Source organism: Myotis nattereri (assembly GCF_964212035.1).
Source record: "Myotis nattereri genome assembly, chromosome: 5".
Lineage (NCBI taxonomy): Eukaryota > Metazoa > Chordata > Mammalia > Chiroptera > Vespertilionidae > Myotis > Myotis nattereri.
The window spans coordinates 92,071,079-92,093,829 of record NC_138080.1 but is presented as its reverse complement, the minus strand read 5'-3'; the positions used below and the strand labels follow the sequence as shown (position 1 = coordinate 92,093,829).

Here is a 22,751-nt window from a genome sequence, read left to right as displayed (position 1 = left end):
TGTTCCATTTGCTAAGAACTCACTTCTTGAGTCTTTAAAAGCAACTCAAATCTGCTTCATTCACTTGATTTCCCTTGAGAGAGGTAATGTGACAAAGGGAAATGCTGTAAAACATTTGTCTTTCCAGATTCTTATGAATCCCTTCATACAGGCACTGTGACCCTTGAAAATCAAAATTGGTACACGAGGTACAGAGGAGACCCTTATCAAAGAGCAGATTTACTTAAATACCATACTCCCACGATGCAGTTACATCCAAATTTAATTAGCTTGAACTTAATTGTTCATATAGCTTTCCAGGAATGGCTCTATCACAGAGTAAAGTCCATTTCTATTATCACTTTATTTTAATTGACCATTACAGAAAATAAATAATTTGGTGTCATATGAATAAAACTCTTTATCAGGTAATGAAATAGCAGTAGCACAATATAAGATTTCTACAGTAATTTACATGGTTTATATCAGTGGCTCAAAAAATATGCTCCACTAAATTTCATTGGTCTGACAAGTAAAAGAACCATAGAGGGGAGTTCAGATAACAGGACCCAGAGTCAGTGCAACTCACGGGGAGCTCTCCAAGGTCCTGGTGCCTGCAACTGGATCCACTTTGTTGCTCTAATTATGTCGTGGATTCCCTCAGCTTCTGCTCTTATCTTGTTCACCCTGTGTGTGGCAGAGCACAAGGCATCCCAGCAAATGTTTTTGTTTCTTATTGGGGACCTTCATAACACCTCTGGACCCCCATGAGTGGCATATGGAATATTAGGGAGGGACTGCTCTGTACCAGGACCTCTAGTGGAAATGGATATAGAGATGAGTAAAAATTGGGCTCTGCTTTTAGGGAGCTCACATTCTAGTTGGGAAGAAAAGAGAGGAATTATAGAATCACAGACAATATCCTAAGAAACAATAGAAATATACAAAAAATACATGGGGTTTCTGAGGGCAAGAGCTGTCCTAGCAGGTGAAGTAGAGGAGAGCAGGAGAGACTCCACAGAGTGATTTTGGAGCTGGTCTATGGAGAATGAGGTGGGGTGGTATAGACTCTCTAAATTCAAACAGTCCAGGAGTTTGGAATGCAACAGAACATAAGAGATGCCAGGATATAGCAAAGGTAGAGACAGAGACATAGAGATAGAGAAATACAGACAGGACTAGAAAAGTAGAAGCCAGACTTTAAAGAACTTTGCCATGTCCTGAGTCCACTGTAGGTCCTAACACATACATTTTGTAAAATTGATTGATTGAATTGTTTACAGAAGTACTGAAACAAATGTGAGTGTTTTAGAGGTTTCAACAAATGATTGAATTGTTCGATTTTTGCCAGTAGAGTTTTGATGTATTGAGTGTGCAGGGTTTTGTTTTGCGATGACCGAGGGGGGTATTACTTATTTTATCCTTTTCAAAGCCATAGCATTTCACCATGGTTGACATAAATGGGTGGAGAATTCAAAGATGAAACGGAACCAAATTCTGCACAGAACAGTTTTTGCTCTTTGGTTCAAGGCCATGGATGAGTTTGCCTTTTGTGAGAGTTACTTTTATTTTTATCATGTGCAGAGAGATGGGTGATTCATGACTCAGTCAATACCCCTGCTTTAACTGCCCCAGCAATCCATTACTTAGTAATAGTCTTAGGTCTTAGACTCAACTGGCATAAAACATGTTACCTTAAAAAATTTTACCTTTTTTACTTGTTCATCTCTCTTATGGTATGACAATGCAATCCACAGCTTTCTCCACACATTGAATTGGAATTAAGAGTCAATAAAAGCCACCATGTTTTGAATGCACAACGAATTCCTTCTTGTTCCTCACTACCTTCTATGTCATGTGACATACAATTTCTTCTTTTAGATTAATTTAAATGGGAGAGAATTCCTCTCTGCCTTTCTCTGGCAGCTCTAGAGTTTTGTGTTGTTCCATGTTTGAATGCTAAAGGACACCTTTTCTACCCAGAAATGCCCTCAGCTTTACCTACCACTTTTAGGTGTTTTGAAATATGGTCCAGAAAATCACTGACAGGCTCTCAGCTATTTGTTCTAGCCTTTGAGGAAACAACAACCCTGGCGCTCCAACAGAGTCATACTATGTCATTTAGAAAACACTGCAGACCTGATCTCGTCCCAGTCTCTGTGTAAATAGAATCCCTTCTACACACCCCGACCCATTAGAATCATCCAGCCTGTTTCGTCACCTGTGAGCAGGCTTCCCAGACACCTAGTTACTTGTTACCAAGACTTTTTCTAAAGCTATACTAATTAAGGTAGAGTGGTATGGGGCAAGAATAGACAAGTATATCAACAGAATCAATAGTCCCAAGACAGACCTATATGCATGTAGTGACCTGATGTATGAAAAGGGGGCATGTAGTGGAGAAAAAGGATGGCTTTCTTTTTAAAAAAATGTATTTTTATTGAGTTCAGAGAGGAAGGAAAAGGGAGAGATAGATAGAAACATAAATGATGAGAGAGAATCATTGATTGGCTGCCTCCTGTATGCGTCTTACTGGGGATCAAGGCCACAACCCCAGCATGTGCTCTGACCAGGGATTTAACCATGACCTCCTGGTTCATAGGTCAATGCTCAACCACTGAGCAACACTGGCCAGGAAGAGTGGCTTTCTTAATAAATGGTGCTAGTTGCACATGGAATATCCATGTATAACAACAACAACAATAACAATAATAATCTTGACCCTTTACCCTGCACATGTCTATATGACAGATCTAAAAGTGAAAGGTAAAATTTCAGAATAAATCACAGAAGAGTATCTTTGTGACTCTGAGATAGACAAAGATTTTTTAAGCAAAACACGAAGAGTGCTAGTCATAAAGTAAAAAAAATCTTACTAAATGGACTACATTAAAATTATATATTTCTGTTCATCATACAACACTGCCAAGATAGTTAAAATGCAAGCATGAAATAGAAGATATTGATAATTCAGACATCTGAAAAGGGCTTTATTTATCAGTGATATATAAAAAATGCTTGCATAATAATTAGAAAAAGACAGGTAACCTAATAGAAAAATAGGCAAAAGACTTACAAAGGTATTTTAAAGAGGCTATACAAATGGTTAATGAACATGAAAAAGGTACTAGTCAGAAGGTAAATGAAAATTAAAACCATAAAATGGTATTATAAGTCACCCACTTGCTAAAATAAAAAAGGAAAATGTGGAGTAACTATAACTCATATACTTTGCTGATGAGAGTGTAAATTTGTTTTCAGTTTGAAAATAAATCTATTTATAAACTGAAATTTATTTGTAAATTTATTTGTAAACAGTTTGAAAGAATCTACAGTAGGAAATTATAAATAAGGTGACATAGGAATTCCTCTTTTAGAACAAAAATTCACATATATTCATCAAAAGAGTTTTACAAGAATATTTATAGAAGTATTATTTGTAATGGCCTTACACTGGGAACAGCACAACCCAAATGTTTGTCTGCAAAGATAGTCACACTTCTGAATTTATTTGTGGCTAAATAAATTATGGTACAGCCACAAAATGAAATACTATACAACACTGAGAATTAATGGGCTAGAGCTATATGTGATAATGTAGATAAATCTCACAACATAATACTGAACAAAAAGAGCCAGGCATAAAAGAATACATACTGTATGTTTCCATTTATGGAATTCAGTAAAAGTAATCTATGTTGTCAGATATCAGAATAGTGGTTTACTCTTCCATGGAGAAGGGGCAAGAGAGGATGCCTGAGTGGCACTGATAGTGTGGATGAAAAGGGGCCGCATGCTAACCTGACAAGTTCAGAGAAGGCCTGCGTGGCAGCCTTGCAAACCCAGAGACCTAAAGTAACCACAAAGGATGGTCTGAAATTAAAATGTTTTAACAAAAAGCAGTTTAGGAAGGCAGTCAGATACTAGGCTAGAATCCTCCCTGACAAAAGTCAATCTTTACCTTAACTGAGCCTGTCTATAGTCTTTAGCATCTAAGGTAACATACCTTTGGAATGTCAGGATAACTTCCCTTTTCCCAGACCACTCAGGGCACAACCAATGCACCAGAGCATTGTTATTTTTATCATGTTAATTGTTAACCACTAACTATCTTGTAAAATTCAACAGGATATTCTTTTATGTCTGGCTCTTTTTGTTCAGTATTATGTTGTGAGATTTATCTACATTATCACATATAGCTCTAGCCCAGGGGTGGGCAAACTTTTTTTGACTCGAGGGCCACAATGGGTTCTTAAACTGGACCGGAGGGCCGGAACAAAAGCATGGATGGAGTGTTTGTGTGAACTAATATAAATTCAAAGTAAACATCATTACATAAAAGGGTATGGTCTTTTTTTTTTTAGTTTTATTCATTTCAAATGGGCCGGACCCGGCCCGCGGCTGCTCTAGCCCATTAATTCTCAGTGTTGTATAGTATTTCATTTTGTGGCTGTACCATAATTTATTTAGCCACAAATAAATTCAGAAGTGTGACTATCTTTGCAGACAAACATTTGGGTTGTGCTGTTCCCAGTGTAAGGCCATTACAAATAATACTTCTATAAATATTCTTGTAAAACTCTTTTGATGAATATATGTGAATTTTTCATCCAACCCCAGAGGTTTCCCCTGCTTTGCTTTCCTCCACCTCCCTAATCTGTCACCAGTGAATTTCAGGTAACCCACTTACATCTTCTTTTTTACTGTAATGTATAAAATAAGGTGCAAAACTGCTATTCTCTGGAGCATTATCTCTATGCCTTGTGACTGTAAATGAAATAACACATAATGAAACCAGTTTTATCATCGGCTACTTGATATAAGCAAGAGTTAAATTCCTACAGCACCTCACTAATGTTAGAACACGATAGTAAACAAAATATTATTTGAGGACCTGCTGTATTTCTTAATTTGAGTTCTGATTCCACAGGTGTTTTCACTTTATGAAAATTAATTGGGCTGTATATTTATGATTGTGCACTAATTTATTTGTCTTACCTCAAAATTTAAAAAATCAGTTGTGTGTCAAAGGGAGAAGATATGAGGAAAACATTTCTCCAATTAAAATCTGCCTTTGCTCAGCATGTTATATCAAATTTAATCAGCATGATTAAAACAGAGGTTGAAGTTTTAAAAAAATAAACTATAAATCTTTGATAGGCAGTTAGATAAACATGAGCAAGGACGATGGGCCAGGTACCGAAGATCACCAAGGTGGAAAGCCATGGGTGCGAGGTTGCTGAACCCAGGTCTGGTCTGACCACATGGGTCTAATACCTGGTGCTGTTACCACCACCTACAACAAATCTTCCCTATATAAGTATGAAAAATTTCCTTTCTCCCTTGAGTTTTGATGCAACAGATACAGTGAAATGTAAGAGCCATTGGCCTGATGAATTTGCTTCTGGCTTAATAATATGTCTGCCCCTTTTTCTTCTCCAGCCAGGTGGGGAGATGAAGATTGATCTAACAGTACCTGTCTCTCCATTTTGGATCACCTATGGATGGCACTGGGGGCCCAGGACACACCTGAGTTTGGTAAGTTCACTGTTCCTTGTGTCTTATTTCTCCAGTTAAATTATAAACATCATGAAAACAAAGACCTGATGTTTCTTATTTTTGTGTATTCTCTACAAACTAAGAAGAGAACTGATCAAAGGGGCTCAGTAAAAACATTCCATGGTAGCATGTCAGATCATTCAGACTGTGAGATCTGAGAAGGAAAATGACTTGCCCAAGGTCACTTGGCCAGTCATCTCTTCTCACTCCTGTTCTTGTCCAGCCAGGCTTCCCACACAGCCCTGCTGAGGAAAAACAAACCATGCCCCTTTTGTTCTGTTCTCCTTGGCTTAACTTCTTAGTGTGGAGATGCAAAGGCGCAGCAACTCAGTTTTGCTAACTGATTGTTCTGCTTTGCTGATTCGCTGAGCAAATACTACCTAATGTGGGCACCTTTGGCTATGGGGAGCAGGAACAATATGTACAGTTTCAAAAACACATAGGCAATGACCTCACTCATCTCTTTGTTCAGACCTGCAAAGTGAGAATACACCAAGCTCTTGTATTCCTCCTATCTCTTTTCATTTGCCTCCAGGGATTATAATGAAGTTCAAGGTCCTACATATCCTGAAAGGTTTTGAAATCTAAATATCAATCTTTTGAACAATTGCTCATTGTTTGTTAAGGGTCACTTTGGTTATTTGCAACAAAAAATTCTTTATCCAAGGTTGGATTATAAAATGTTCAACGCTAACTTAACCCACTGTGTGAACTCTCTTGACTTCGGTTTCCCAAATTATAAAATGAGGTTATTAGACAAGAAACTACCTGACTTTTTAAGGTATTATTCCATTGGGGATCTAATATATAGAGTCATTAACTTAAATAATTACCAGTGTCTATTATGGATACAAAATATTAAGAAGCCCTGACTACATTGAATATTAATAGGTACTAACTATTAACTGACAATATATATCTATATATCTATATAATCTATATATAGCTATACCTCTCTGTATATATACAGTGTATATTTACAAGAAAAGAGAGGCAGAAAGATTACATACCTTTTATTGAGCACTTATTACATGTCAGGCACCATGCTAAGTACTTTAAATACCTAATCCCATTTAATATTTACAATGATTCAAAAAGTATTACCTTCATTTTATATGTAAGATGTGGCAGGTTGTATACTGAATGGTAGAATCTATGTTCCCTTCCCTCTTGATATGGCTGGGTGGGCCATAAAAGATAATATATCTCTGCCTTCTTCTCTTTGAATACTTGTTCTTGGAACCTAGCCACCATGCTGTGAGGAAGCTCAAGCAGGGCATAGAGAAGGCACATGCAGGTGTTCAGGAAAACAGCCTTAACAGCCAGCCATGTGAGTAAGTGAGACTTCAGATGATCCCATTCCCCAGTTTCAAGCCGTCCACAGCCCTTCAGTTTTTGCATCTGAAGTCCCAGACATCTCTAAGCAGGAACAAGCCATGCTGCGACGCCCCTTTTCAAGTTTCCTGACTCCTGGGATGCATGAGCACAATAAGATGGCTGTTGTATGCTGAAATTTTGGGTGGCTTGTTATGCAGGAGTGGTAGCAGAGGCACTGGGTTGCAAAGCCAGTTGCTCAGCATCACACAGCAAATTAGTTAAGAGGAAGGATGAAGCCCAGGTCGAGCTCCAGAGAACATGGTCTTAACTACTCTGTGGAAAAGTCCTGAATGTTTACAAGTCCTGCAAAAACAGTGTTTGTCACCCTGGGATGCAGAGGAAACCACCATAATGCTCAGAGAGAAACAAAACCAAATGCTCAGGAGATCAGGAGGGGATTGGTGGACGGTGTGGCTTGGCAAGGAAGGGTCATTGCCTCGGAGACAAGTTATGCTAGGAAAGCAGGCAGGAGCTCAGACTCAGGTCTGCCCAGGCTTGAGCTACGAAATAACCCTAAGATGGGGTGAATAATGCTGCCAATATCCTCGAGTCATAACACTGTACCTGGCAGCCTTTCCCTTCTCCTGCGAACAGCCTCCAGACTTCCCTCTGGCTGGTGCTGGGCCAGGAGCATAGCCAGATAAGGAGATATACATCAGTGAGTCTCAGAAAGTAGCAGGAATAAGTGATTGGTGAGAGGCCAGGGATGAAATGGAAAGGAAGTAAAGTGATTAATAACACAAATTAAGGGAAAGAAAATTTTTGAAACCCTTGCTCTATGTTCGGTACTTGGCAACATACTTTAGTCTCCTTTTGCTCATGTATTCTTATAAAAATCCTGCAGTATTGGTATTTTTGGTCTCTTGCTCCCTTTTTAAAGTTGAGGAAACAGGCTTGGCAGTTAAGTTACTAGCTCAAGTCATATAGCTAGTTTACTGGTGGACTAAGATCTGAATCCAGGTCTGTCTGAAGAATTGGTTATTTGGTCTCAAAACACTGTCATCTCCCCTTCTTTGTTGGTCTCCCTCCACCTTTTGACCATCTTACCTAGAGTTTTTGCTGGGGTCCAACCCCAGCACGTCCAGGGGTCCCCAAAGGTGTGGATGGAGTCGGCGAAGAAGGAATGACATGGAGACAGCGTTCAGTTGATCAGCAGCCTAGCCAGGATCTCTATCCAGGATCTCCAGCCAAGTTCTGGTCTGGATCTCCAGCGAAGTTCTGGTTAGGATCTCCAGCCAGGTTCTGTGTCCATGTTCTCTTGCTAGGTTCTCCAGCCAGGTTCAGTCACCAGGTTCTAGTCAGGTTCTCTTGCCATGTTCTATCCAGGTTCTGTAGCCAGGTTCTGTCTCTAGGTTCTTCAGCCAGGTTCTCTCGCTAGGTTCTGTCTCTAGGTTCTGTGGCCAGTTTCTGTCCAGGATCTTTTGCCATGTTCTCTCCAGCGAAGTTCTTCTGTCTCTAGGTTCTGTGTAGGTTCTGTCTTCTAAGTTCTGTCTCGTTACATCTGTATTTACACCAGTTGATTCCAATCCTATCAATCTCTATTCCAAAGGTTAGGGCATTTCTTATCTCCATTCCAGGGAGTAAAGATTATGTAGCTTAAGCATGATTGTTCGTAGTTAAAGTGATTAATTATCCGCCTGGCATTTAGTTAAGAGGTTTTATTCCCTCCCTAACTTCAGGGGAAAATCCCTACCTGGGGAAACAACCTTTTTCAGAGACCTTGGTTAAAACACATGGTGCCAAGAAGGTGAGCAAACATATTAAGAACAGTATGCCATATGTGCCAGGTCCCTTGAAACAGCAAGCATGGACCGGCTCCCGGCAAGTTTTTTCCATGAGTCTAGCTTTATTTCTTAGAACAAGACAAGTCTCCTTTTGTAGTAAGCCATCTCAGATCATTTTAGTCCTCAGATCTTTCTCTCTTCTCTATCAATTGACTATAAATCCTACATTTTGGAATTATTCAGATATACATTCTACTTTATTATCTAACTTTTCTCCTATATATCTTGGTTTCCCTATTGACTTGCAAAGTCAGAGGTCTGAACTCATATTTCTTCATTGCATCTGCCATAATGCTTATCTCTGTACTTAACACAAGGTTTAGAATCTTAGATGATATTCAATTAAAGCATTCGGCTCCATAATCTTCTCTTTTATCTGTAGAAATACATGACCACACTAACCAGAAACAGAACAAAATAAACGCCTTTTCATTCTCTCTCCCCATTCCCAGAATGGGTACCCACATAGAGACTCGGACATGAAAGAGGAGAGAAATACCAGGTGAGTGCACAGCCAGAATTCCACAGGTGGGAAGGCATCTTTCTGCCTGACAGCCCCTTCTACCTACTGCTTAGGAGATAAATAGCTCGGCAGCAGCAGTGTCTGGGACTCTTTGAGCCAGGACCTTCTGATTCTAGAAATTAGACCCTGGCTGACATGCTTCCATCCATGGTTGATCAGGCCTTAACACCAATCAATAAAGATACTCCACAGGGAGTTGGGAGTTATTTTCTGGTGGCAACTGAAAAACTAGCCCAACATAGCCCATTTTCAATTCCGTGTGTTTCTTGGTTGACACTCTCATGGCCTTACAACAGGTTATATGGCCCCCAAAGTCATGGTATTGTGTCATTAAATGTTTTGAGTTCTGAACCTTTGGCTCCTGAGCACCTAGGGAAGACTTTGATTGACAGGTCCCCCCTGGCTTACCACCTGCCTGCTTCAGTGCCTTTGCTCAGGGTGATCCCCGCCAGAGATTTCCCTCTTTACTTTGCTTTTGTGGAAAATCTTATCTCTTCTTTCAAGGCACAGTACAGTGCTTCCCAGAAGTCTCTTTTAGCTGCAGCCCACACTCATTTTTCCCTTCTAAGAAGAACTCTGACACCAACTCTACACACCACAGGATTTAGCCCTTGCTTGCACATCCCCCTAGTTCCCTATGTTTCAGAGAGGGAGTATAGTGCAGGGTAAAGAGCCTGTTCTTTGGGACCAGAACCCTTTATTTCCCTGCTGTGCCAACCTGAAGTTTGTTACAAAGCAGCACAGGCATTCTGTTTGTCCCCCTTAGCAGCTGCATTGTGTTTCATTGGATGATGAACTGTCACTTCTTTCCTCGGACTTCTACTGATGGACAGTGGGATACTTCCAGCTTTTTAAAACAACGGTGAGCCCTAGCCGGTTTGGCTCAGTGGATAGAGCATCGCCCTGCAGACTGAGGGGTCCCAGGTTCGATTCTGGTCAAGGGCATATACCTTGGTTGCAGGCACATCCCCAGTAGAGGGTGTGCAGGAGGCAGCTGATCGATGTTTCTCTCTCATTGATGTTTCTAACTATCTATCCCTCTCCTTTCCTCTCTGTAAAAATCAATAAAGTATATTTAAAAAAAATAAAACAACGGTGAAATGAACATCCTTCTACATATACCTTGTCACATCTGCATAGCCCTTTCTATAGGATAAGTATAGATTCCAGCTGTTTCTTACATCCATAATTTTTAGGCCGTTTGTAATACTTCCCCCCCCCCCACCTCATTCATACCTAAAGTGCTATAGTTAAAAACATGCCCGCTCCAGCGTTTGGCTCTGACTATGGAACCCACCATACACTCACAGTCACTTCCCAGCTGAAACCACAGGTTTGTCTCTTCAAAGTGACACCAGTTATATCTTTGCTCTTGTCTGTTTCATCACCTTCCTTGCCCCAGCTGGCCACACTATATTTACATCTCATGGGCATAGAATACACTCTGGATGTTACCTCTCCTTCCTCGGAGATGGGTTTTAAAGACAAAGATACTGTGAGGAATAATGGAAAACATTCTAAAGTAAAAAATGATGAACTGTCACTGAAAAAAAGTTAGGATGCTTTTTTTTTTCATGAATTCAAAACTTCGCAGCGAGCCCTCAGGGACTTTCAGAAGACATCTGGTCATGGAAGACAATGGTGTGTCAAGAATAAATTATAGGCCTGGCCAGTGTTGCTCAGTGGTTGAGCATTGACCTGTAAACCAGAAGGTCATGGTTTGATTCCTGGTCAGGGCACATGCCCGGCTCGATCCCCAGTAAGGCACATGCAGGAGGCAGCCAATCAACGATTCTCTCTCATCATTGATGTTTTTATCTCTCTCCTCCTCTCCCTTCCTCTCTGAAATTATATATATAAAAGAATAAAACATGGGTGTTAGAATCAAGCAGACACGGGTTATAATCCCAACTCTGCTGGGACACTATGGATAAGGGAGCTACTCATTCTGAGCCTCAGGTTTCTCATCTGTAAAATGGTGTTGGTGTGCTGGGGCAGTGCTGTCATGATGATTAGAAGTAATATGACCAGAGTGTGTGACACATAGTAGGTACAGCAAATGAAAGCTATTATTGCTATTATTTTCCCAAAAAAGAGACAATTAGAGCATTCCTGAAAGGGTAACTGGTAACATTAGGATGATAGGGAACTTTTTTATCTGGGTCTATTTAACTTCGTTTTCTTCAATTCTACCTTTTCCTCCAAACTCATTCAAAGAGCAGGACTGAGTTGCAGCAGGTGACACACCTTGTTAGTGACAGCCAGAAATTCTCTCCATTAGGTTGCTTTCTCTCCATTAAATGAAAAATATGACATGGTCTTCGAAAGTGCACATATCCATTCAGTAAACATGTGTTGAATAATTAGAATATACAACAACCTATATCATGTTTTAAATGAGTTGCAGAGATAAGTTTGCCAGTCTGTGTCTTGATAAGAAACAGATATGGGAACAACAGTGGAAGATTGAAGACATAAGATGGACATAGGTTCAGATGACAATGGCAACAGCAACACCAATGTCAACAGTATTTGCTGTTCGTGTAAGCCCTGTGCAATGGAAAAGCTTTCCATGAATTGCCATTTAATGTTCAAAGTATCCTTTTGAAGTAGGTCTTCCTATTATCATCCTCATTTTCCAGAAGAAGAAACTGAGGTGTAGAGAAGCTGTTTTCCCATGCTCACACAGCTAGTAAGGGTAGCCCTGGGATTCAATCATGGGTAGCCCTATTCCAGAGTTCAAACTATAACCGTTACTCTAAAACAGCTTCAGATGAGTAATTGGGGTTGAAAGGCAGCATTTGCAAAAGGGGAAGGACTTGAGTAGGAACGATGGGAGAGGTCCGTCCAAGCAAAGGCAGTGACAGGGCACACAAGTAGCACGGGGCTTGGGAAACAGAATGAAGCTCAACTTGATTTGGCTAGAACCTTGACTGAACCTGTGAATTAAAGGGAGACAAGCCTTAGATAGAGGCTGGGACATACTAGCGACTGTTTTGCTCCAAGTTTGAAGAGGTGGGAAGTAAGACAGATTAGTGACTCACCCAGTGGACTATTGGTAGACTGAGATTGAGCTTCTTTCTAAGCTCCTCCTCTAAACTCTTGGGCCCACCCTCTGTGACAACAGTGCACCTGTTCTACCCCCCACCCTTCGCCCCCTGCTTGGGTAGGACTCTCCATTCCACTCCCAGCAGCTACTGTGCCTCCTTAAGCCACTAGATAATCACAGTGACTGTCATTACCCAGGTATATAATATCTGTGTTTGTGTGCTTGATGCCATTTCCTGCTAGGTATCTTGGGCTTATTTCACCTATTATCTCCCTTGAACATAGCTAGGGTACAAGTATTCATTTGTCACAGTTGTATGATGTACCTAACTCATATTTAAAACCACCAGGCTCCTAATACATTCTCCATAATTTAATTATGCTTTCATTTTTTCCCTATAGAGAATTTAGTACTTCTTTTCAGATGAACTATTGGGTCTCTTGATCTCAGATGCTGTATTTCCAGAGACGGTTTAGGAAGAAACAGACGATTCTCTCCAGGAAAATGTGGGACCTAGCAAGATGTAGCCATGGGCAGGCTTTTCTGAGTATAAAGACATGAGGACCATTTTTCTTCTAGTGCAGCCCCCATCTATGGCCTGGACTTTCCAAGGCATGTGAAAGAAAAGAAACAGATAGCAATCAGATTTTACTGGAACCAAAAATGGAGGGAAGAGGGGAGAAGAGAATTGACAAAAAAAAATGTAAATAGGATTTCATGTGTGTCTAAATGCATTAAAGATACAGTGGTGTTTTTATACTTCCAACCATTCTTCCAGGGGTCTCCAATTAGTGCCCCACAAGCTGAATCTAGGCATGCTTTTGCTTCATCTGTGCAGCGTTCCCATGACAATGACTGATCAGAACTGAATGGGAGTGGCCCTCTTGAGCTGACACATGGGTGTCCCAGTTCATCACAGCCCTCAGTTGACCTTCATTCTTGTGTTACTGAACTTACACTAATTACCCATGTGAGCTTTGCTAAGTTCCTTCCCTCCCTATAAGCTAGAATCTTCACTTATTAAATTGGGATGAGGTGTTAATTACACCAGAAGCTAAGTTCTAGAAGGGCATGGATTTTTGTCTGCTTTGTTCATTGATGTCTCCGAGAGCATCTTGAACCATGCTGGCCACATAACAAGTACCAAATAAACATTTGGTGAGTGAATAAATGGTCCTAATCATTCCTTTCAGCTCTGTGAAACACTTTCTGAAAATTTGCCTATTGTGATTTTAGAGGAAAACAAAGTCTCTCCTTCAATGAAACTATTCAAATCTTGGAATTCCAGAGCAGTCCAGAGAGAGCAAGCAATTTGACTTCCCCCTTGCTCATGGCCAGAACTGCTGGCCGAGATGCAGGAAATGTTTTTCATTTGTGTATCCTGAGAAGCCTTTATCCTCCTGTCACTGCATTCATCTTAATATTACCATGGGGCTTTTGGAGCTTTTGACACTTGGGCTCTTGTGCTTTTGAATGGTCTGTGAAATTGCTCACTATCAGAGCCTGGCTCTGGGCCTCATGTAGCAGGAGATTAAAGTTGTAAAGGAAAGAGGCATTGAGCTGGAGTCCCCCAGGGCTGTCCATGCATGGATCACACCTGCCACAATGGCAGACTCCCCTTCCCTGTGCCAATCCCTCTGCATTGGCGTTGCTTAAAATGGCTAGAGTAACACATCAAGGGGAATGTACTTGGGTGAATCCCTTTGTGAGCTCCTCCTGGTATGAGGAGGAAGGATCACTGGCAAGGCCTCCACCTTCAATGGCCACTGTTACCCCCTATGTGCCCAGGGCCTCATGCACCAGCAGGTACCATACCACAGGACCATGCAGGCAAGGCAGACTTTGGGTTTAGTGTTCATAGCTGTTGGTTGGCACTCTTTCTGGTTGACCCATGGACCTTTCTTCCTGTACCTCAAAACTGACTTCTCTGGACAACATCCTAGTTCAGTGACTTTCAAATGTTAATGCCCATCTATCCTGGGGAAAGAAGAGGACTTGTGAAACATAATATATTCCTCTCTTCAGTTGCAGCATTTCCAAGCCTGCACATCTGGGGCAGGGCCTGGAAACCTGCATTCTGACAGACATCCCAGGTGATTCTGACTCTGTGATCCCAGCAGAAACTCCGATATCCAGTCCCAGGACTAAAAGCATCTATCACCGATTACTTGCATCATTATTTTCCACAAATCCTTGTGACATAGTTCCTTGCAGCAATGAATTTATATCCTAAATGAGGCTTATGTTTTCTATAGGTGAAATACTTCATAATTCCAGGCTGCTTTTATGAATACAGGGTGTCCCTAAAAATATATACACACTTTGAATAATTATTAATTCCATTGGGTTAAATATGAAAAGAAACATTAATTGAGCTATTAGCTATAAAGGGTGTATACATTGTGGGGGGACACCCTGTATTTACTCTCAGCATCCCTTCTTTGTCCTGCACCACTCAAGCCATGTCAAAGTAAGGAAGAGGAGATTTGCCTGGCTATCTCTGAAAAGGAAGTAGGGAGAGATGGGGTGGGGGGACAGGTTTCTCCTCACCTGTTAATGTTGAGGCTTTTGGTTGCTATGGAATTTGTGTATGAATGCAAAGGTCAGACTGTTCTTGTGTTGTAGGTTTGAGCTCTGCTCATTGGCCACCCTGTTCCCATGGTGAATCAGTTAGTTGCAGGGCCCTCTGTGAGTCCATTAGCTGGGAGCTTATAGTATAGTGTTCCCAGAGATCTCAAAATTGCCATCACTACCCCGCTTGAGACTTCTCACTGACAGTAATTATCTTCACTAGGTGGAGATAATTATCATACATTCTGATACAATTTAAAATCAAGAATAAAAGAGGGTTATGAAATTTGAAATCTAATTTCCATTTTTCCTCTATTTCTCTAAGACCTTTCAAATCCCTCTCATTCTCCTTACTAAGGTCACCTGAACCCAGGAAAGTACTGACCCCATGGAAAAGCCAGTGGGGCGTGGAAGCGGTGGGAATAAAGAGCTGAAAAGGCTCACTTTTAGCTCACTGAAGGCAATGAAGCCTTGGATCAAGACTGCTCTGATCTGGGCATTGAGGCCAGAATGATTATTTCAGTCACTTTTAGAGAAGATCCTTCTCTCCTCTTGGGTATGTTTTCTCATCTGTAATATGAGATGGATAACCGAGATCATCCTAGTGATCCCACCCATCCTAATGATCCACTAAAGGTCTCTGAACCTATAGTTCCATGTTTTTCAAATGCTCCCTACCTTTTGGATTTACCGTGGACTCTTCCCTCTCCTCACCTTCATGTATCCAATCCATCAGCAAGTGCTATTCATTCTAGTTTCAAAGTAGACCACAAATCCACATACACAACTATAATTTCCATCACTGTAATTTCCCCTGGACGCCCAGGAAAGCATCTTGCTTGGCCCCTCTGCTTCCACTCTTAGCTATTCTCTGCTCTAATTCATTTTCATCATAGCTCCTCAGAGTGGTATTTTAGCATGTAAATCAATTCTTCCCTTGCTTAAAGCTATCCAATATCTTTTCATTGTATTTAGAGTAAAACTCCAAATCTGAACTATGGCCATGAGGCCCTACATGATCTGGCCTCTACCTACTTTTATAGTGCTATCTCAAACCCCAATTCTTTCCATTCACTACAAGTCATGCACACTGGTTACCCTTAATGGAAAGCACCAAGCTCTTTTCCACCTGAGGGCCTTTCCACATGGTTATTATGTCTCTCAATTCTAATAAGCCTAGCTCCCTCTTACCTATCAGCTTCTCTGATAAACCTTCTCAAAACATCCTAAGTAAGTCCCATTTAATACTACTTTCCTTATTATCTATTGCTATAGGAGGTTAATTTTATTCATAATACATCACAATTTATACATTCCCAATTGCTTGTTCAATGTCTGTTCATACCACTATAGTGCTAGTTCCTTGAAGCAAAGACTCCCACCCTTATGCTCCATCATCAATGTATGTTCATATCCTCAGCACCTGGTACCATGCCCTCCATGCCATAGATCATCTGTAGAATAAATGGATGACACAGGCCACAAATAGGCGAAAATGTACAGAAGGGAAGTTGAGGGAACTGAAGATAAATTTTGACGGTGATGATTATTTGTCTCTCATATATCCCTTCTCAAAATGTTCCTCTCTATAAAAAAGGAATCTGATATATGTATTAAAAATAGATCTCTGGGCCTACAAGTCAATTTATGGATGGCATTTTAATCTGTGATCACAACTAGAGTGAATTTTAACTTTGAATGTTAAAATAGGTTACACAGAACACAATTTTTATATAAACATTTAAAAGGGGGAGGGAAGAGTCTTTAAAGCACTTCAGTAGCATCTGTTGGCATGGTCCTTCATTGTGCTATTTACAGGTTATTTTATCTATTCATGGCGCTGGTACAGAAAACACTGACTTTAGATACTTTAGACCAGCGGTTCTCAACCTGTGGGTCGCGACCCCTTTGGGGGTCGAACAACCCTTTCACAGGGGTCGCCTAAGACCATTGGGAAACACATATATAATTACATATTGTTTTTGTGATTAATCACTATGCTTTAATTATGTTCAATTTATAATAATGGAAATACATCCTGCATATCAGATATTTACATTATGATTCATAACAGTAGCAAAATTGCAGTTATGAAGTAGCAACGAAAATAATTTTATGGTTGGGGGTCACCACAACATGAGGAACTGTATTAAAGGGTCATGGTGTTAGAAAGGTTGAGAACCAGTGCTTTAGACAATGCTGCTGATTGATTCTCCAAACTCCATTCCCACCCCTTCTACTCTAGAGGCTAGAACACCCAACTTCTTGCCTCCTAACCTCCCTTGCCATTAAAAGTGATCATGGGTCACTGTTCTGACCCATGAGATAGGGGAAGATGTCTGCTTGGGGTGGGGGATATTCTGTTACGCTTTTATTTCCTGATCCAAAGAGATAGAAACCCTTCTTTCCCTTCTTGCTGCTTAAATATGGACACAGAATCTGGGAGCTGCCATCTTGCAAACATGAAGAAAAGAGTCACAGAATAGCTGACCCTGATGCCACTGAGTCAAGCAAGACCCACTGTCTACCACCACCTTTTTTATGTGAGAAACAGAACTCTTTCTGTTCACATTACTGTGGTCAGGTTATTCTGTGATGTGCAGACAATCACATTTGGCCACATTTTGTTGGCGTTGGTCAATAGATCTTAATATGAATCTTGAAGAGGTTAAAAAGAGATAGAGTGTCATGCATATGAATGCAGATACAATTCTGAAGACACTTAGTTTCCCAAATTCTAAATTCGTGAGGATTTAAGGTCTATTCTTTCAGGAAATAACAAGAAGAATTAATTGAAACTCATTGGAAAGGGTGTTTGATATATACACATTCCTTAAAAATACCTTCCACTATAGCAGCCAAAAATACCTTCCACCATAGCACCATGATATGGTGTTATGCATATCATGAAATTTGTTTAATCCATCAGGAAATGTGTATAAAACATAAGCTTCTGTTGGTGTTTGCAGTTGTTTGCTTGGTCTGTGGCCCAGATCACTGTCAAATTATCCTTTTGTCTGACCCTAGCAAGAGGCCATCTCTCTTTAGCATGTGTTTCCAAGAAACATTGTGATGTATATTCTGACTCTGAGGGGGGTTTTACAGGCCCCTAAGCTCTGGAAGTGGCCAGGGCAGGCTCCATAAAAATGAGTCCACCTTAGGTAGATAAAACTCCTTATTTTGTTAGGCTTACTCTTGTGTCTGTCAGACTCTTTAATTTTAAATGACAAATCTTTCCTCTCATTTCCTGTGAGGAAGAGCCTCAAATTTCCAGGCATTGCTGGTCTGGAGGGAACCAATGGCTGTTTCTCTTTTGACCTTCAACTTCCCCAGAAGGGAGAAGTCCAGTGGCTTTCAAAGCGGTGTAAGCACACTGTCTTCTAGTGAAGTTTTGTAGAAGTCTAATATATAAAATGGGTAAAATAATAAAAAACAGCACCTGTTTTATACGCTTCCTTTGTGCTGGCTGGATACTGTGTTATGGGGTCTATATGTACCAATCTCTTAAATTTCATATCCATACTTAAGGTAGAAACTCTTATTTCCATTTTACCAGTGAAAAAACAGAGGCATAGAACGTAGTTGTTTTATTAAAGATTGGCAGGAAGGAAGCTGGGTACATTCCTGTACAGTCTCATCTTCACTTATGTCCATTCCTAGGATACCTTAGTGGAACCCTCTGCTGTCCTAGAAACAGAAAGTCCTGTTATAGGCAGAGGTCACACACTCAGGTACCCATTCAGGGGCCAGCTGAGTAACTAAGTAATGAAAACAGAAAGATGGGGACTGCAGTAAAGGGGGGAATGTGTGGATCAGCTAAAGAGGCCACTCAGTTTTGGGTAAGCATTGCCAGACTCTGTGAAGATTAAAACATGAAAAACATGCCTGGCAGGGCTGTTGGCCACCAACTGAGAGCTCTGGAAGAATGGTGAGGTGTCTGAGGCCAGCCCACAAAGGTGCCATTAAGAGGTAAGATGCCGACTGAGGAAGGAAATAATGGAGAAAAAACAAGCCCATGGGTCTTTTGAGACACAGGCATGTTTTGATGTCTCTGCATTATACCAAATACATAAGAACCATTTCTTCTCACTGTTTATCCACTGGCCTGGTCTATTTTTAAGTAAGCCCTTCCCCTGCTTGGTTCTATCTACTCTTCACCATGTGTTTGCCAGTATTGGCCAAGTATCTAGTCTCACACCTCCTCTCCCACACACCCCCCGCAACCCCCGACTGTCTTCTTATTTAAAGAAAAACAAAATTATAATGGTGAATAATGAGATGATCTAAATTATACAGCAGGCAAAATGACTCCGGTGGGAAGCTCCTTAGAAAGATTTTATTCCATTGCACTTAGGAATATTGGTCCTCATCAACACTCAAATGCAAAATAATTGTATCTGTGGTACAGATGTCACCAACTCATGCTCATGAGGCCTTGATATGTGTACAGTTATGCCCCCAGAAAGAGAGTGTATGCAAATCTACTCATGGTCACTAAATTCTTAGCCATGCCTCCCTGCGTACTGTAGGAACTTGGTAATCTATAAGGGGCTGCCTTCTGGAGGAAGAGTTCATGGACATTATGCCACTGTAAAAGGAAATATGGTCAGTGCTTATTTATCAGTAAGTTGGAAGAGATTTGTGGCACAAACACTTTAGAATGTACTGGAAAGAACATTACACACAAAGACAGGAGGTGAATAAATGTGGGAATTGATCTAGATTGGTGTTTTTCAAATTTCTCTCCCCTTCTTCCTTTTTCTTAGCTTCAGAATCCTTTCACAAAAGAAATACGATTCACCAGTCCAATATATAAAATAGGCAAAATGGAGCTACTCTGATTCCTTGTGTTGGGCTGGAACCTCACTGATATGCTCACCTTAATACTCTTGATATAAATTAAGAGGCAACCCTGAGAACCCTCATTTTTGAACCACCAGAAACAATTTTACATCTCCACCAGAACTAAATTATTTCCAAGGACTTTCTCAGAACCAAGAAAAAGAGCTTTTCTCTTAAAGATGAAGGTACAAAGGGTCAGGTGACTTGCTCAGGGTTACAAAGAGCATGCTAGTGCCCACCCCTACATAGTCCGTTGCTCCTTCACCATTCAGAAGAAGGACGGGTGGCGGTCTGAATCTCAACTCACCTAATTGTTAGGTGTTTACCCTTGTCAAAATATTCAGCATTTCTGTGGTCCCTTAATCACAAAAGGAGAAATCATGAGAGCCCCACCTTATGCTTCTGTGAGGATTCAATGAGATAAATGCAAATAGAGAACTTAAAACCTTGCTTGGCAAATGGTAGCTGCTCAATATATGTTAGTTGTACCATACTACCTCCCCCATCCTTTCTCTCTGCCTTTCAGCTACAGAACATCACATTTGTGATTATGTCTATTAATCTTGACAGAGCACATCAGCCTAGAAGATAGAACTGGCCCAGACACAGGAGGCTTCCAAATAAGCCACAGCATGCAACAGACAGTTGATGGTAAAGCATAATTGAAACACTGAGTACAGATAAGTCTGCAAATAATTCCTAACCCTAATTTTTCAGCATTTTGCTTGTACCAAGAAAAATATAACACTGAGCAAAGAGGCTGAAAAGAGCTGACTGACCTGGGGGAGATGTCACATCCTTGCTGCATGAAGGCTCCCAGGGAGAACCACAAGCTGTTGAATATTCCAAACTCATTGGATTGGTCACTGGTTGTCTGGTCCCGCCCTTCCTCAAACTCTTCACTGTGCCATTCGTAGGGGCTGAAGCGGCTGACCAGGAAAAGGACGACACTCACTCCAATGTAGGCAAACACAATGCACATCCAAATTTCATAAGCCAAAGGATCGAGGAAGGAGAAAACCCCCGGCTTGGACTTCTGTGGCTTTTTTATCATGATGGAGATCCCCAAACTCATAAATGGCTTGGAGAAGTCTATCACTTCTTCCCGGACCAAGGTGATAGTTAAAGGGGCCACAGCCACATCTGCTCTCTGAAAATAAAAACAAAACACACACGCACACGAAAAACAACAACAAAAAACAGAAGAAAGAAAGGAAGAAAGAAAAAGAAAGAAGAAAAATGCAGTTGAGCTCAGCAGCACTCTGTTCTCTTGATTCTTTCTTCACTGTGAATATTCTTTTGGGTCTTAAAGGATGTGAGTTAGAAAGAACCTTAGAAGTCCAACCCCTCCCATTCTCTATAAAATACTTCTGACAGATGGATGATCAGCTCAATGTCTTACAGGAGAGGTTGTCCTATTGTTTGACAGTTCTAATCGTTAGGACATCTTCCTAACCCTACTAGAAGGAGATGTCGTGATACCTGTTTTGCCTGTCTGGCAGCCGAGCCTCCTTCCTGTTCTAGAAGAACCACTCCTGTCCCACTCACAGTCTTTCTGGTTCACGTGTGGCTGATCACACAGTTACATCGTGAAGCACACAACATGGTTTTGGCCATATTCCCTGGACAGAATGACTCATTTAAGGATGGCATAGAACCCACGTCGGTTTAGTGAGCATTAGCTCTGAGAGGCAGAGTGAGAGATGCAGAAGCTAATTCATGTTGAAATAAGTTGGGTTACCCTGCATTCAGGGGTTATGCTGGGCTCCCTGGTATCATGTGCCAATATATTCTCCTGTTTGTCCCCAAGAACATGAACCAGTCTTTCTGTTTGCCTAGTCTAGTTTGAGTTGTGTTTCTTTTACCTGCAACAAGATAGTCCTGGCTAACAAGGTGGTGAAGACAAGTTTAATTCAATAAACATTAATTTGAAAGCCCTAGGCTGTAAGCTATAAGCAGGCTATGGTCCCTGCATTCAAGGAATTATAAACTAGTGGGAGAGACTCACACACACAGACACACATACCTTTCAGTCTACAAAGTAGGCTGGGTATGTGCTATCCAAGAATTACAAAATGCTGCAGGAGACCAGGGAGGGGTTAATTCTGGCTGGGGAGATCAGGGGCTTTATTGCCAAGGAGGTGACATATATAAATTTGGCACTGAAGACATGACATATAAATTTGGCACCGAAGGAGGAGTAGAATTTTGACAGAGTATGATTCTGGCGCAGAACACATTTGAGGAGGAGGGAATTATGTGAGTAAAGGCCTGGCAAAGAGAAGGAAAAGTCTCACCGCTACTTTTTTTTTTTTTCCAGGGAGACTGCTAAGAAATACACAAATAATTCACTTTTTAAAATGTAATTCCAGCATGTAGATAAACATAGAAGGTTGCAAGCAATGCTTCTCCTGAGGCATCTTGAACATGGAATCACCAGCCTTGCTCTCCTGCCTTTCCTACCTCTCCCTAATAGCAGCAGCCTTGGCATCTGGGCAATAAAATCCACTGCTCTGTGGGCCTGAGATGACGAGACCCTGGAAACCCAAAAGATTCTGTGGACAGATGCACAGCATTCACTTTTGAAAGTCTGTTTGAGATGTAGGGGTTTCTCTATCGATGCTGTGCGGCAGTCCAGATGTGAAGCCGGTGACAGATGCCGAGAGATGAGGGCCTCCCTAGCCGCCGGCTGGTGTGGTGTAGAGATTTCCTCTGGTTACTCTCATTGGCTTGGACTAGTGAGAAGATGCTTTCAGTGAAATAAAAAGCCTGGCTTCAGAATGACTTAGGTCCTCACTTAAAGAAAGAAACTTCCCGTAAAGCACTGTGGAGTCAGGCATGAATTTTATAGTAATTCTGGTTTCTTATTCTAAACACCCAGTATATACATCTTTATAATTTTTACAAACACATCTAAGCCTGTACAAGGGAGAAGATACCTATTCTTTTCTCTGTAACCTGTGATAAATGGAAAAGGAATGGGAGAGAAAAGTAATGGAAATGAGGGACTGAGCACAAGTTACCCAAAAGGGAGGTGGAAGATGACAGGCTTTGAAAGTGGTAATAG

General features: G+C 41.0%; 1 protein-coding gene across 4 annotated transcripts in view; it reads right to left on the bottom strand.

Annotated features, from left to right (window-relative positions):
- The window catches only part of GRIA1 (glutamate ionotropic receptor AMPA type subunit 1), a 274,292-nt gene that overhangs the window by 62,206 nt on the left and 189,335 nt on the right, over positions 1-22,751 (bottom strand). For all 4 annotated transcript variants that reach the window (XR_013996097.1, XM_081093140.1, XM_081093141.1 and 1 more), the window contains exon 11: positions 20,464-20,834. Coding sequence is in view for 3 of the 4 variants with exons in the window: in XM_081093140.1 (XP_080949266.1) it covers positions 20,464-20,834 (371 nt within the window). In the remaining variant the exon portion in view is untranslated. The remainder of the gene's footprint in view (positions 1-20,463; positions 20,835-22,751) is intronic.